Below are 15,824 nucleotides of genomic sequence, written 5' to 3' on the forward strand. Positions count from 1 at the left end.
TGACTAACGAGAAAATGTGCTGGACAGAATACTTTTAGTCTTACACTAAAAGTTACTTTCAACAGGTTTTTGTTCAAGACACTTTTCAGTTCATGAGTGCCGTGTGTCCAGGACCTCACACTCCGAGTCCTCTAACACAGGGCCAGTCACATGTCGCGTACAACTGCTTATCCTCTTTCAGCAGACAAAACTGTACTTATTATGGCGAGATCAGTGATATGTATTCCAAGACTGAGTAGCTAAAAGGTTACTATGGAGAGACTAACTCTAACCTGAAACAAAAAGAAAAAACACTGTAGATTTTTTTTACAAACACAAAAGAAACTAACCTTTTTTTCCTGCTCTCCCAAGAACCACTGGTGCATAGCACCCAAGGACCTGTATGTTGTGGTATTTCAGTTGTATTCATAAGGCCTTTTTGGACAATGAGTATACACTGGAATGTGCTACAATTGTAAAATAAAAATAAAGCAAAAAAAAAGGATGAAGAGAAAGGAAGTCACTTCTCTGAAAAGCCACAAGTATGTATATATCTATATCAGTATCTGAGCCCCTTAAAAAGACTGAAAACTCACAACTTAGTTGTAGTATATGGACAACAAAAAAACAAAACAAATCTTAACACTGCAAGTTTTGTCATTTTCTCCCCAATATACTTGAGGTCAGGATTCATTTCAAGATCCACCTGCTTTCAACCAACAGTTGTATCACTCAGAAAAATACAGTTTGACGTGGATCACAGAGGGGCAGAACAGGCATCATCAACAGAACTGACTGGAGATCATCTGTAGACGTCTCCTTCAACATACAGTGAGTACTGTCAGTACATACAAGTGACTGACTGGTGTGACAGCGGAAAAAACAAAAAAACAAAAACTGACGAGACTCAACTGTGCGCCCGTGCGCTTAAAAAGGATCAAACGTCCCTGTTTGACTCGGATGTGATCCCAGACGAACAGGGCTTAAGCTCACACTTCTGCAGTTTTCAGTGTACAATAGAAAGTATCATTGGTGTGGAAAACATTGGTGCCGAGTGACTTTAAAATTAGGAGCGAGAGCGATGTCATGATTTCCATACAGAGGTCATGTGTTTTTTTTGTTAATTTTGCAAACGGAATTAGCTGTTATACATCTCCTCTCCCCCTTGAGAAAAAAAAAAGAAGAGCCCAGATAATAGGTCCTCCAGTCCACAGTGTGTCTTTCATACCTGTACAAACACATACAAGGTTACAAACACACACACCATTCACTCTCACATGCACATCCACTCACACACACACAGGCCTGGGTAAGTATTCACAGAATTCTCTTCCGCCAGCAACGGAAAGTGAATGAACAAGTCTCTGTAGAAAAGAGGAAATGGAGGGGCGGGGTCACAGTCCATGTCATTGTAAAGATAAAATGGAGGAGGAGGAGGAGGAGGAGGACTTTGTGTGTATAAACTGTCCCCCTGTGTGTGTTTGGCGTGTGTGGCGGGCACAGCTTTGCTGCTCCTCATTCGCTGTCGAGTCGAGTGCTGTTGTGGGGTCAGGAGAGGGTGGGTGGTCAGTCCATGGAGGGGCGGGCGGGCGGGTGGGGGGGCTGAGCGTGTGTGTGTGTGTTTGTGTATCCGCATTCAGTCGTTGTCTTCGTCGTCGTCTTCACTCTCCTCAATGCCGTCGCTGTCCTCCTGCTCCTCGTCCTCCTCCTCCGTGTCGGGGATGTCCCACTGCGGGTGGTTGTCCAGCATGGCCTTGGCCTCATGGACCTCCAGCTGGGAAAACACGACATTTATACGTTTTAGCTCATATAAATATAAAGCAGTATTCATCAATTTTAGGAAATCCACAGACTGTTAGGAATCTCAGGGCATCTTTTGGTGCTTTCACACGTGCAGCTCGGTTCATTTGGTCCAGACCAAAGGAAAAACAGATAACATACATTGTTGCCTTTTAGTTCTGGTCCAGGTCCTGTTCACTCTGGCTTTTTACAAACTAACCAAGACTCATACAGACAAAGACAGGCGTGCATATGTGTTACCATGGTTACCAAATGTTTTACAGATATATACGTCGCTTCTTTAACAGTTCCCAGCCGGAATATGGATTTAATACAAGTGTAGCTTTTTTGAATTTCTGCTAAAATCACATATCTACTAACATAAAATACCGTGGTTGGTCCATTTTGCTTTTATGCCACAAACGAACGACACCCAAGTCTACATAGAAGCGGACTGAGACCCTCCTTTTCAGGTGAACTCGGACTGGTTGTTGAATCTACACCGGAGTTCAGTTTTCTGACCAGCGTAAACAAACCGAACTACACGGAAAATCACACCAGAGTTAGGTGTGAAAGTACACTTTTTACTGAGACAAATTTCATATTTTATAATTTTATAGTAATGTAGCACTGAATTAAAGCCAAACATGAAATCACTGCTGGGTGTGATTAGTAGTGCGCCACACTTCAAACCTTTAACTTGCAGAGGTCAGTGTAACAGTAGTTTTCTGCCATAAAAGTAATCTGGTGTTTGACTTATTAACAGTTTTACAAATAAAGTGGCCACATTTTATAAAATGTATATTACTCTGAATGAAATTTTAAACTGCAAACTGAACAGACTGTGCAGACTGAGACCATGTAGAGTCACCGTGTCTAAAGCAATTTGATTAATTGATTAAATTCCTAATTGAAGTAACCTGGTCAGAAAGAGCGCCCCATCATGAGGCAATCAATTCAAAAACAATGATTCAGCCTGTTGCTATTGTAAAAAAAAAAAAAAAAAAAAGTCTATCTCCAGCTCTACAGGAATTTAATGCCACTGCAAACAGCAAATTAAGAATTAATAAAATTCTTTCCCAACTAAAACATTCAAACCATCATGTTATGTACCCTTACATGCTTTGTCCAAGACCTGGGCAACCTTACAAATAGCATTAAAGATACAGTATTTTAAAATATATTCTGACTGTCACTGACACTGAATTGCAGCAACATCACACCTTCAGTGCACTCTAGCTTAATGTCTATCAAGTGTTAGAAAAAAGAAATAACAGTAATATTCACATGCTGCTTGGCTTGTAACAGATCCCTTTATTCCCAACACCTTGGCAACAAAACCATTGTTCAGCTAACTGCTGGTACATTTTGGCCGTGGCCGGTGGGTGTATTGTCTCGGCTTTGAAAACCATTTTTGCTAGTGGCAGGCATCCCCCAAGCAATGACACACACACACACACACACACACACACACACACACACACACACACACACACACACACACACACACACACACACACACACACACACACACACACACACACACACACACACACAGCTTTCTTGTCACCTTGAGTGGTTTGATCTGGTCCAGTCCCAGGTAGGAATCAGAACGGAGGATGACAGAATATTGGTAGTTGCCTGTTTTGGAGGGGGCTGGAAACTTCAGCTCCACCTGGGGAACACAAAAGCACACACAGCTGTCAAATGATTGCTAGATGTATTAAGTGTAGTTTTCCAGTAAATCATGCGACAATGCTTCAATGTTACTGTTGATGTCAAAATACAATTACCACCACATAAAGAAACAAGGTGCCCGTTATCTGCAGTTAAGAAGGTTTGCCTTCTTTTTTTCCATCAAAAACAGAAACCGTAAAAGGCAAACCTGTGAAGGACAAACACTCTGACACTGCTGAATATTACAAACTTAAAAAGACATCTAGCTGCAGAGGGATGCAGTGCAGTAGGTAATCACAAACAAACCACCGCATGATGATGGGGTCCAACTGTAAATATTAGACCAGCATTACCTCAGGCTGTGATTACCATGTCGTGCAATTACATATGGCAAACATCTAATTATCAGCACAATAAGGCTAATTATTATTCGGCGCATGAGCGGAGAATGAGCCGTGAACACAGCGGCAATTTACTGCCCTGCCTTGTTGATGAAAGCGGCCCTGCTGCCCTCCCGAAAAAACACACCTGTCAAACACGCCACATATAAGCAGCGGCACAACACAAACAACAGAAGGAACTGTTGAAGTGACAGACTAATTGATTGCTAGACAGTGACCCGTTTTGCACAGGTCACCTCTTGCCATTACATTCCTTTAGAGCGGAGACGGCTGCAGACTTACACAGGCCTCATTAAGCTTAAACCTCGCTGTCAATCCTTATTGTTGCTGGAGAACACTATGATCAGAAACACACACACACACACACACACACACACACACACACACACACACACACACACTCACACTCACACTCACTCCTCTGAAGAAATAATGCCACAAGTGCAAAGGGTTGCCTAGCAACAGGATGTGTGAGGGGCTGCGGTGCACAGGAAACAAGAAACATGAACACACTTTAACTTATTAAGACCTTTCTACTCCAGACGGATTATAACATAAGCCACAATATACCCTCAAAGCATTTTAATATAACACACACACACACACACACACACACACACACACACAGAACAGACTTCATTATTATGTATATTACAATGCAAAAACTAAATGAGTGCTGAATGGAAAATAATTTCAGCTTCTCAAATGCGAGGATTTTCTGCTTCTTAACAGTTTAATATCATTGTAAACTTAATATCTTTTGGTTTTGGTCTGTTTGTTGAGACACTGCAAGTAATCAGCTTGGGCTCTCAGAAAATCAATTTTATGCACTAAAAGAAAATTAAAAAATGTTGACAGAGTCACACAATGCAGGCGTACGCTTACCTCCTATGCGTTATCTACACCCATGAGTGTATTTATCCTTGACAACACACACGCAAACTCACCTCTTCTGTGTCTTTTAGTGTGCACACGTGGTAGGGCATGGAGACGAGAGTCTGATCTCGGCGGTCAGCGATGTAGAGCCACCACCACTCCTGCTTCTCCTCCGGGAAGTAGAGGCTGTAGACGGGGTGTGTCACCTTTGACTTGGTCTCCAGCAGGGCCCGCTCTCGCCGCTGGATGCTCTGCTGCAACGCCTCCCACTCCTGACAGGGGGGTGGAAGCGTGGAGGATTAGGTTAGGTGCAGCTATGAGCAGACCCACAGTCAAGCCTGACGCTGACATATGAACCCATTTACAGTTCTCTGACCTCTTCATCGTCGCCAGCCATCTCATCCACCTCTGTGTCGCTTTGTTTGTCGCTGTCTTCGTCTCTCTCGCTGGGAGAGTCCTTGTTGGCTTCGCCCTCATCCGACTCGCTGCCCTTGTCTGAGGCCTCATCCTCTTCCTCCTTCACTGCTGCTGCCGATGCTGCTACGACTTCCTGTGACATCAACATCGATAACAACAATATGTAATGCAGGCAGCTTATTTTTGTATTTTTGTGACAACTTAACTCAGTTAAATGTTATAAAAAGCAGCTGTGATTGGACACGTACATTTCCTGCCACGTTGCCATTGGCTTGCTTGGTTTTGGCAGGTGCAGGTGTGGCCTTCTTCTTGGTTAATTTTTTCTTCTTGGACTTGGCTGTCTTCTTAGCCGCTTTATTCTTGTTCTGCCACACTTTTGTTTTGGATTTACTCGAGTCTGCTTGCTTTACACACAGACAGAATAAGGTTAGGTAAACAATACAAGAAAAAGGTCTAAATGGGTACGAGTTGACTTGTGGCGTGTGCGGTATCCTTACTGCTTCCTCTGTAGTGGCAGCCTCCTCTGCCAGACACGGCGTTGACTCCTGCTCCTTTTCAAACACCTCCTACACACACACACACACACACACACACACAGAACAGGTATACAGTTAAGCCATGCTTTTCAACCACGCATATAGTCAACAGTACACTCTAGTGGTCATCCGTGGAAGTGAGCAACATAGAAAATCCATTTGACTCACAAAAGTTGCTAGTTTCTAGTTACTCACTATTATTTCAAATTATGTCTGTGTTTAACCAAATGCAATCATTCCTTACCGCCATCCGTTTTCTGGTTAAGGTGACGGTTACTGTGACAATAGAGCCTGCTGTGATGTTATTGCTGTCTTCATCATCAAGGACTGCAAAGACGCAAGGACAGAAAGGAACTTTCAACATCCAAAATTTGACAAAGATGAGTGCAGAATCTGTAGAGTTCCACAACTATTTCAAATCGAACTGATTAGCAGTTTAGGTCAACTAGACTATGTTCATATTTTATCAAACTACATGCCATGATGTATGAAATGCATCAAAGAGTTTGTCTGACTCTGCAGGTAAAGCAAATAACTATTTCTCCACTTGTTTCATCAGTTAATGCTAAAGAATTGCTGAAAAGACCCTATATGTTATGTACCTTTCTCTACACATCAATGCTACCTTCACTGTACTCCATAGTTAAGTAGCACCAGCCTTTCTATAATGACAAAAATAATTCTTAAGTGAAGTATCTTCAGCTAAAGTGACAAAGACTAAGATGGAATTTAGATGGAACCATTTGACCGTCTGCATGTGGAGGTGTTACAGGCCGCGGACATGTCACAGGTCAGCCGGTGGCCAAACAAAGGGTGTTTACATGTGCGTTTTTTTAAGACTGACCCTGCAGTTTGGTATCCATGGTGATGTGAGGGAAGCTTCCCAGCACAGCCATGACCTCATCGTACTTCTCCTCCCCCAAGAAACGTAGCATGCTGCGTCTGTCAGAGTCCTTGAGACTCACCAGGTCCTGGAGGCTTCGAACTTTATACTAGAGAGAAGAGGACAAACGATCCATTGACTCAGAGCACACCAAAAACCTTTATCCTTTTCCCCCCCTCTCAATTGCTCCTTAAGTACAATGTATGTGTGCATGTACAGACACTCGGCAGTTACCTTCTTAGAGATGCAGTAGCGGAGGTGCTCCTCCTCAAAGTGGGGCAGCTGCAACAGTGGTGACTTTGACTCCTGTAGACCCTGCACTATCATTTGGGTCAGCTTCATGCAGTTCTCTATGGTCACCAGTCGAGGAGCATGGAAACCTGGAGACATGCAAGTCAGGGAACACACACACACACACACACACACACACACACACACACACACACACACACACACACACACACACTAATTACAAAAATTATTACAAAAACAATATACCAAAATTATCAAAGAAGTTGTTACGTAGGTTGAGGCTTGTGAGAATTTTATTCAAAGTGTTAACTCCTGCTCACATTAAATTAGACGTGTGTGTGTGTGTGTGTGTGTGTGTGTGTACCTCCTCTGCTGTTGGCCATCATGGTAAGCTGACAGCCCACGTTGATCATCTCCTGGAGGAGAGCTGGACTCTTCCTCACCACAAACCTCTGATCTGGAACAGAAAGACACACATATACCATATTCTAAATAACATAATAACGTGGCTGACCTTCTCATATTTCATTAGGATTTTTTTTAAAGATAGCATTATTATGCAGATAATGGTTGAATATTGTCCTCCATTTTAAAATCTCTTTGAAACACATTAAACCTTTCCACTGTCTGGATAACATGCAATAGAGTCTGTGCAGAATTTGTCATCAGTCCAGCTTGCCCAACAAGACTGAACAGAGAACAGTCACTTTCTTTCCACACTGTGTAAGTAGGCAGTTTGTAATGCTGTCCCAATGTAACGTAAGATGGTTTCATAAGCTCAATGTGAGCATGCTCAGTTCTGTCTCAGTGGCATTTTGGTGCCGATTCAAATTTAAATGACAAGTTTTCTCATTGTTTATTATCCTTCTACAAAGTAGCATAGCTCGCTAAGATTGTGTTTTTACGGATCAAAAACAGATGGAGAAAATAAACTTACTGGAAACTTACTTACTTAATAAAACTACTCTTAACAGCTTGTACTAGTTGAGTATGTAACATTACCTCTACGTAGAAGTATAAACATATAAACAAAATAAAGTGTTGTATATTCTATAGCTCATAGAAAATCATTTGTCATACCTCATTGGAACCATGAAAGCTTTGGAAAAGTATAATGCCAGTTATTTTTAGTGTCCTACCTTCCTCTATCTCCTCTGATACATCCATGCGTGCCAGGTGAGCGAGCACCAAGACCCTGGCCTTCAAACTGTAAGGATAGCAGAATGGAGGCTCCTTCTTCTTCACATTGATGTTTCCCAACTCCCGGATCAACTGCAAGACAGACAGGACAGGTTGTTTATGACACACACTTGAGGTTAATCTGACCTTCTTTAAGTGTTTCCCTTTGACTTCTGCAAGTTTCCATTCCGATGACGTTGTTCTAAAACATGTAAGCACATTGGGTTGACGTTTGTTATTACCTGTGGGACTTCAATGTTGTCCGTTGGTCGTATGGTGGCTTCTTTATTGCTGCGAGGGTCAAATTCAAATGCTGCTGTCAACACCATGGCTAACCCTGGAGGACAGAATTAAAGAAAATCAGAATTAGTCAAAGAAATATGATGCAAATCTGAGATTCATAAACCTGTTTTTATAGGTGGAAGTCAAGCTTGTTTAACTTCTGACCAATATAGTCTAAATATATACAAGGAACTGCTGTATTAACAACACTGTAGTGTAGAAAGGGGAACTAACGCTTCATGTTCATGTTGGGTGTCTTGTACATGAAATGCATGAAGAGCTGGGTAGTGTTGATGAGGATCTGGTCTCCACTATATCGGATGGAGCGGTACCACCATGTGCCCTAAAGTATAGAAGGAAAAACAATAAGGAATAGACAGAAAAGTGAGAAATACAGGAGAGCAACTGTTTTATATAATCTAGTGCACAGAATCTGGTTTTAAATCACGGTAACGACTTACCACAACAACAGGAAGGATGACCATAAAGGCTAGGCCATATACCAACAGCACCTACAGAGAAAAGCAAGAACCAAATTGTTAATTAGACCTACAAAAGTATGCATGGCCTAATACAGGTCTAGCATACAAACGAGTGGTAGTCTAATATTTGGGTCTTTGGGTTATTGATGACATTCGCCTGCTGCTAGTCAAACACAACACATTTCAAGCAAATAGTAGTTGGTAGGTTTACCAATTTACACTACAGTGACATAATCAATAAACATATACCAGCATTGAGTTCTTCTGGTCAACAATCCAGGCAGGCAGGGCAATACCGAAGCTGGTTGCTAGAGAGGGAGAGATAAGAGGCAATTAACCAAAATGGCAAAATCCCCTATTTATAAATTGCAACAGCACTGGGCTGTGTAGCAACTTTGGCATCGTGAGTAAAGTTGAATTGTCTCTGAGCCCTCATTTACACAATGAAAAAGTTACATCTTTAAAACTATGAGCATCTCTTTAAAATGTTCAGAAATTCCTCTTTTAATCAACAAAATTTAAACCACATAACCAATTTTTAGAAGCCACCAAAATCTGTATAGAAACATGTTATTTCTGGTGCCCAGTGAACATGCTACCCACAGTAGCAGTGTGTGTTAAAGTGGGAGACGCTTTTTCATCGTAGGCTCTGGGTCTCACTGGAATGAATGGGCTGCTGTGTTTCAATTCATCTTCCATTGTTTAACACATTCATGGCTACAAGAGGCTGACTTGCCAGCATTAGGAACAGACGGTATGTTGACACATGAAAAAAAACACATGGTTACTGTGGGATTTAGGTTAGCTTCGCTCACCTCCTGGACCATCTGGGTTACCGTATATTTCCCAGTTCTGTCGTGACTGTTCGTTGGTCAGACTGTGGAAAAAGACAAGCAAGCAGATGAACCCCCTGACTGATTAATGCGTCTATCGATTATGCAAATGTAGATGCAGTGTTGCTGTCTGGCTTAGACAGTCAAAAACTGAATGACACTTACGCAGCATAAGCTTTGGCAATTCTCATGAATGTGGCCTCATCACCACCTTTGTCAGGGTGGAACTTGAGTGACAGTACACGGTATTGCTTCTTGATTTCTGACAGCGACGCACCCTGGAGACAGAAATAAACTTACAGCAACTCCTTACCACACCACATATAGTGTAAGAAACAGATAAAAAAAAATAGAGAACACTATTGAGTCTCAAAAGTCCTGGAAGATTATATTTTTATCTTGTTTTTATCTTCTATAAGTTATGGGTTAAATATTGTGCACACAAGATAAAATAAAGTGTCTTTAGGGACTTCTGAGGCTCTGTAGAATACAGCAGACTTTATGTTGTGTGTGTGTTTACCGGGTCCAAGTTGAGGACTTCATATGGATTATACTCCTGGTACTCTCTGTCCAGCTTGGACACCTTGTAGGCTAGCAGCAAGAACACAGCCCAGCCAAATAACAAGGCCGCTTTCCTGAAAAATGGCAACACACAAACAGGAAAACAAACGTCACACAAAAACGTCTTCTCTAGACATCTGGTCTGTCTCAATTTCACCAGACACTTTCTCACTTTGCCTTGTAATTATTATAACTGTTTGGACTTAAGATATTCTGCAGAACCAATCTGCAATGCAAACAATAAAGCTATAAACATTAGGCTGTAATTTGAAAAACTACAGAAAGCTTATCTTAATCCACTGCATACACGCAGAAGGGCAGGACAGGTTCTGACATGTTGTTTGGTATTTATGCATAGAAGTTGAACTTGTTTCCATGACAATAGCAAAACCCTATGGCCTGCTCTGCAGCATCTGTTACCATGACAACCGCTCACTAGCCCGAGTTGTCTGAGAGGCTCAACCAGAAAAAAATACATGCTGGATTCCCATAATAAACACCCTCGTTATGATACAGTTGTGAAGAGGAAACTGAGATTTTGAGAGCTTTGCTGAGACGACCATTTTGATTCATTCCAATTAATAAATGTGCTGGATGCTTCCGCCAGCTTCAGTCACGAACGCAACCGTGCAAATGAAGAATTTATGGATTTCGAGGGTAAAAAACAGGATGCAGGTCTTGTGACAGAACAGGAGTGGAAAGAGGGAGTATGACAACACACAGCTGAGAAAGCAGAGACAGAACAAAGAGGAGACACTGTGGCAAGGAGGCAAATGAGTGAGAGAAGATAGCAGGCACAGTGAGACACTGAACAGCATTTGAACACCCATCTTTCCACTAACCCACACACGCAGAATGAATAAACAACAGCGAGAAAAATGTTAAGAGAAATGTTAAACAGTGCAACACACTGTTTACACCAGTGGAGAAGTTCACACATGAAGACAACATAAACCGAGCTTGTGCCAAAAAATTACCCAAAACAAGCAGTGGACTCTGCCTACACTATGGACAGCGTGGTCTTTGCCTCATCGTCACACATCAGTGACAACATCTCTCACCAGCTGGAAACACATACACACACACACACACACACACACACACACACTGAGTGAAACAGTAAGCTATAAGGATCAGCTCAAAAGGCGGGACGATGACTGAGCTTTCTCAATGCAAACAGCTCAAGCAAGTCACACCCAAACAACAGAAGTGATCTGACATTTGACAACAAAAGGGGAAGGGAGCAAACCTGTAATTATACTGCCAAACGAGTTATGGCCAATCACATTTCAAGACATTTATAGGAAAGCAACTGAAGCTGCATTAGGCTGGATTAGGTGTAACACATAAGATAGTTCCATAAATAACCTAGAGTGAATAATTCAGAAGTATAATCAACTCAAGTTGTCTCAGGCCAACTTTAAGTCAGAAGGGCGTGATCAGAGACGTTACTAGGTGCTACTGAAGAATTTCCTAGAAAGGGAGGCCTATCACCTGCAAGCTGTGTGTCAACAGGCATTCGTCCTCCCTGAATTCGCGTACATCATGTTTATTTTCACGACGAAAACTACAAACCCCATCGAAATCACTAGACTCACTTTAGTGTTGGGACGATGCTTTGCTGTGACTTCATCAGCCTGAGCCGGTACCACAGACACCTGCCATGTACCCTCCTCAGGCTCTTCAGACGCAGTTGTTCTGGAAAGAGGACGGACCAGAGAGAGATTACTGACACGTTAAGTACAGTCAAACCAGTCACAATCAATACTGATAATGCCACAGTAATTTGGGTGGGAAAACCACTACTTGAAGTTATCAATCTGAATAAGGGGAGAGTGATATTCAATTAGAAAATATCATTATTGTGGATATGATAGCCAAGCAGGAAGACGCATATGTTTACTTCATTCAACTTGACATTAGTTTACAAATTCGTATTGCTTTCTTGTAATTTTGAGTTAGGATAACCCAATTTCCATACAATATTTTGTCTTAAATCAAGACATCAATGTAATAACTGTTTGCAACATCTTAAGCTCCAATCTATGGTGACCCGTCATTCAGCTATTCCCAGCAGCCGAGCTGGGTAAAGTTTGCTAGCATATATTACATAACCCATGTTAGATATGCTCTGTTGTTGACAAACAGGTAGCTGTATTAAGATAAGGATATATCAGGATAAAGTCAATAACGGTACAAAGGCAAGCTTGAGAACCTGCGAGAGTGACGCCGGCTTTTAGTGTTGAAGCTTTAGCTTAACTAGCCAGCACTTAGCTTCATGTTTACTCACTGAAGTAGGTAATACCGGCTAGATATAAGTTAAGAGAAATTGATAGACGGGAAGATAACGGGTAAAGCTGTTGAGGTAACTGTGTTAAGACTGGCAGACTTGTACTAAGCTCTGAACGGTGAGACGTGAACACCCATCTTCGTAACGTTTGCTAGCTTAACTGTTACATTTACAAGTTCATGTAGCGTGAGGTCAGGTTCTACAGCCTCTGCATCTAGTAGCCTACTAGCCAGATTAACAGACCGCCGACTGGTGAGCGTTTACAAGCCAGGATGCTGGCTGAACACTTCACGTTGCACTAGCTGAGGTTAGTTAGTTAGCCAAGTTAGCAGTGAGCCAGACATCGGGCCTTACCAGCATTCTGATCCCGGGGCCAGAGGTAATATGTGGCTGGGATCACAATAAGTCCGACGAAGGACGTTAAGAAATAGAAAAACGTATTGCCGCTGTCATCGTACTGGAACTGTTGCCCGGCCATTTCGTAGCGGCGCTTGGGTCGCCCTTCTTCTCCACCGCTGCGGTTCCCCCTTCTAGCCCAATGTGTGCGACTTGACAGACTGTTAGCTAGCCAGCTAGCATCCAGCCAAGACAGCGCTGATCATCGGTGTACGTGGTGTACGCCTGCGCAATGTGGCCTTTCTTCTTCTTCGCTGGATGATTCGGCGCGTTTCCTGGCCGCTACTGACACCCAGAGGTGACAATGAAGGTACGACAGAGGAGCTGAGTGCTTTTAGGGTGTAAGGAGATGGCAATTCCAGTTTAGAGGTCCCACAAAAATCCCAGCATGATAACTATATTTAAAAAAGGGGATGTTCTTTCAGGGTTGTGTCATGGGTTGTGTCATGGTTTTGCAGAATGATGTATCTTGTACAATTTCCCCCCGGGGATCAATAAAGTATTTCTGATTCTGATCGTGATATCTTTGTATGATGAATATATGCTAAAAGAAAAAAGTATGTCAAACCCCCCCCCATTAATGTATCTTTTATTATTTACATTTCCAGGGCAAGCACAATGGTGATTATTATCTAGTGAGCTCAGTTATACGCTCTATAACAAATTACACAAGCAATCCCAAAGTAAACAGCAGAAAACTTATTATGTTATTCTTGTTATTCTTGGCAACTTATTATATGTTATTCTTTAAGAAAAGTATTTTCCTTTTTGCATTCTACTTTCTCTGCAGATTGATTCTGTCATATATGTACCACAATATCATCCAAAGGCTTGCGATTCAAGTCGGGCACTGTGGCGTCAGAAGCAGGATAACCTACAGGAAGTAACATCAACAGCTTCTCGTTGGCTGGCCGTTTGAGGAGGAGCCTGAGCTGGGGGCCGCAGTTTAGGGGCGTCGATGTGACAGAAACAAGACCAACGTTCTGATTAGCAAATGGACAGACAGAACAGACATTCATCAGTTAGTTTATCCTTAATTGCATGCATTTTCAAGAGGATGGGAAGATCCATACAGTTCTATATACAGTCTCAACTCTGTCTTACGTGCTCTTGTTTAAATGGCATTTTGACCAAGAGAACAGGGAATGACTGATCTATATTCCAAGGGATGATCTTATTCTTTACCTGTAATGCAGCCAACAGGATTCCACAGGATATGGAGACACTGATTTCATTGTAGTAATGTGTCTTTTTCTTGCTGTTCGGTAGAATCCCATAGGTTTGTTTGAAGATGAGGACCAGGTATGGAGCAACATCCAAGTACTCCTTAATCCAGTTTGTCCTGCAAGAAGAAGGAAGGTGTGAGAAAAGGGAGAGACATGTGTGACATTATAAAAACATAGTTAGACTTTACATTGGTCCATAATGACTAATGGAGTAAGTGTGGAGTAAGTATGAGTGCTCACTTTAATTTGGCCAAATCATTGACCCACTTGTCCCCCATCCTCTGACGGTAGTTGACCTCTTCCTCTTCTTCCACAATCAGTCTGATCTGGTGCTTTGTCTCGGGGTCTGACACCACAACAAACGTCCAGGGCTCTGTGTGTGCTCCACTAGGGGCCGTACCTGTCCAGACGAAGGAGAGGTGGAGGGGCGAGCAGACGGAAAAGAATTAGAAAGACAAAACATTACAGCTTATTTCAGTTTATAGCAGATTAACAGTGGTCCATGTGTCCTGTTTAAATGTGGACATGCCTGCAGTGCGGATGACGTTATCGATGACTTCTCGTGGGACCGGCTCTGGGCTGATGAATCGGACAGACCTCCGCTGGTTCAACAGAGTGTAGAAATCCCTGGATCTCTTCAGCATCGTCTCCTCAGTGTAACGTGGTGGTGAGTAGGGCACATGTTGGACGTGTTCCTCCTCATTGCTGTCCACCCAATCACCATCCTCTAAAAGGATGACAGACAGAAAGCAGGGCCAGTGAGCAGCAACAATTGTTAGGTGTTAATAAGGGCATTTGCAAAAATCAGAACTCTTTGATTGTTATGGAGAGTTAAAGTCATACAACAAAAATAATGATATTGAGTACATTGTTTAAGTACATTGTTACCTTTAAGGACCCATCAAGTACATAGCAGACTACAGGAGTCAGCTTCATTATATTTTACTTACACCACCATCAACAATTTTCTGATTCATTTGGTTAATCACAAACATATTTAGAAATATGCATCATGTAAGCATATTGTTCACTAAAATAATAGATTTTGCTGCAGGGCCCATCTACAATAATTGGCCAATGAGGGTATTGGGCCGAGAGACACTTGCCTACTTGGTAAAACAGGTTCTAGCTAAATTCTTATTTGGTGCAGTCTCATCAAAAGGCATATACATATCAAATTGTTTACCATATAAAATTTACTAACATTTTCAAAATATTTCATTTCATTTTTGTGCAGTCGTTTTTTATTTTTTAAGAAGGAAAAATAATTCATTTTAGTCACTCTCTCTACCATTATTGATTACTCCAGCAGCGAATGATTAGTGCGTGTGCACTCTCTTTGGCGTATTCACTCACAGGCTTCACAGTGAAGTTGAAAGTATTCTTATTGGGTGAAAACCTTGATTTGAATCGTGATTCTGATGCTGAACTGAGAGTTAAACTGAGAGACACATTTAAGTGATGAAGGATTTTTATTTTGTTCCAAATCTGTTTGTAGTATTGTGTTGGGATGGTGGTTGTGGCCTTCATATAAATTGCCTAAAAAGTTGAGCCAAGAAGTTTGTGTTCAGTTCCTACCGTCTTCCCTTGCTGTGGTTTCTGTGTCGTCCTGTAAGTCCTGGTCCACCCACGGTCTAAAGTCCGCTTTTGATGCCCCTTTAGTTTGACGCGGGGAGGTCGAGGTGGTCTCCCGTGATTTCACCAGCATTAAGCTGATCACCAAGCACAGGACCACCGCCAGAACAGGCGTGAGGACGGACAGGAGAGCCATGGCT

General features: G+C 42.2%; 2 protein-coding genes across 2 annotated transcripts; both read right to left on the reverse strand.

Moving 5' to 3' along the window:
• Nucleotides 1–1,527: 1,527 nt before the first annotated feature.
• Nucleotides 1,528–12,905, reverse strand: sec63 (SEC63 homolog, protein translocation regulator). The gene is made up of 20 exons (XM_070925928.1): nucleotides 12,782–12,905; nucleotides 11,736–11,835; nucleotides 10,097–10,211; nucleotides 9,742–9,854; nucleotides 9,559–9,620; nucleotides 8,993–9,051; nucleotides 8,723–8,773; nucleotides 8,496–8,604; nucleotides 8,222–8,316; nucleotides 7,940–8,072; nucleotides 7,165–7,257; nucleotides 6,783–6,928; nucleotides 6,510–6,657; nucleotides 5,910–5,992; nucleotides 5,627–5,695; nucleotides 5,374–5,533; nucleotides 5,089–5,240; nucleotides 4,784–4,984; nucleotides 3,329–3,433; nucleotides 1,528–1,753 (listed from the first exon to the last, which is right to left on the reverse strand). The coding sequence occupies exons 1-20, from the start codon at nucleotides 12,903–12,905 to the stop codon at nucleotides 1,616–1,618; spliced, it is 2,256 nt and encodes a 751-aa protein (XP_070782029.1). The 3' UTR covers nucleotides 1,528–1,615.
• A 718-nt stretch (nucleotides 12,906–13,623) lies between these two features.
• iyd (iodotyrosine deiodinase) lies at nucleotides 13,624–15,820 on the reverse strand. The gene is made up of 5 exons (XM_070926270.1): nucleotides 15,628–15,820; nucleotides 14,579–14,776; nucleotides 14,290–14,449; nucleotides 14,009–14,165; nucleotides 13,624–13,806 (listed from the first exon to the last, which is right to left on the reverse strand). The coding sequence occupies exons 1-5, from the start codon at nucleotides 15,818–15,820 to the stop codon at nucleotides 13,624–13,626; spliced, it is 891 nt and encodes a 296-aa protein (XP_070782371.1).
• Nucleotides 15,821–15,824: the final 4 nt, after the last annotated feature.

The sequence above is a fragment of the Enoplosus armatus genome, chromosome 19 (genome assembly GCF_043641665.1).
Source record: "Enoplosus armatus isolate fEnoArm2 chromosome 19, fEnoArm2.hap1, whole genome shotgun sequence".
Lineage (NCBI taxonomy): Eukaryota > Metazoa > Chordata > Actinopteri > Centrarchiformes > Enoplosidae > Enoplosus > Enoplosus armatus.

Bases quoted from the DNA above. Each gene is read 5' to 3' on its own strand.
- sec63 (XM_070925928.1), bottom strand. From the start codon at position 12,905: ATGGCCGGGCAACAGTTCCAGTACGATGACAGCGGCAATACGTTTTTC. The intron at 8,073-8,221 runs GTAATAACAAAC...TCTGTCTTGCAG, and splicing joins ACAACATTGAAGTCCCACAG to TTGATCCGGGAGTTGGGAAA. The intron at 1,754-3,328 runs GTGACAAGAAAG...GTGTTTTCCCAG, and splicing joins ACCAGATCAAACCACTCAAG to CTGGAGGTCCATGAGGCCAA.
- iyd (XM_070926270.1), bottom strand. From the start codon at position 15,820: ATGGCTCTCCTGTCCGTCCTCACGCCTGTTCTGGCGGTGGTCCTGTGC. The intron at 14,777-15,627 runs GTAGGAACTGAA...TCATCCTTTTAG, and splicing joins AACCACAGCAAGGGAAGACG to AGGATGGTGATTGGGTGGAC. The intron at 14,166-14,289 runs GTGAGCACTCAT...TTCTTCTTGCAG, and splicing joins AATGATTTGGCCAAATTAAA to GACAAACTGGATTAAGGAGT.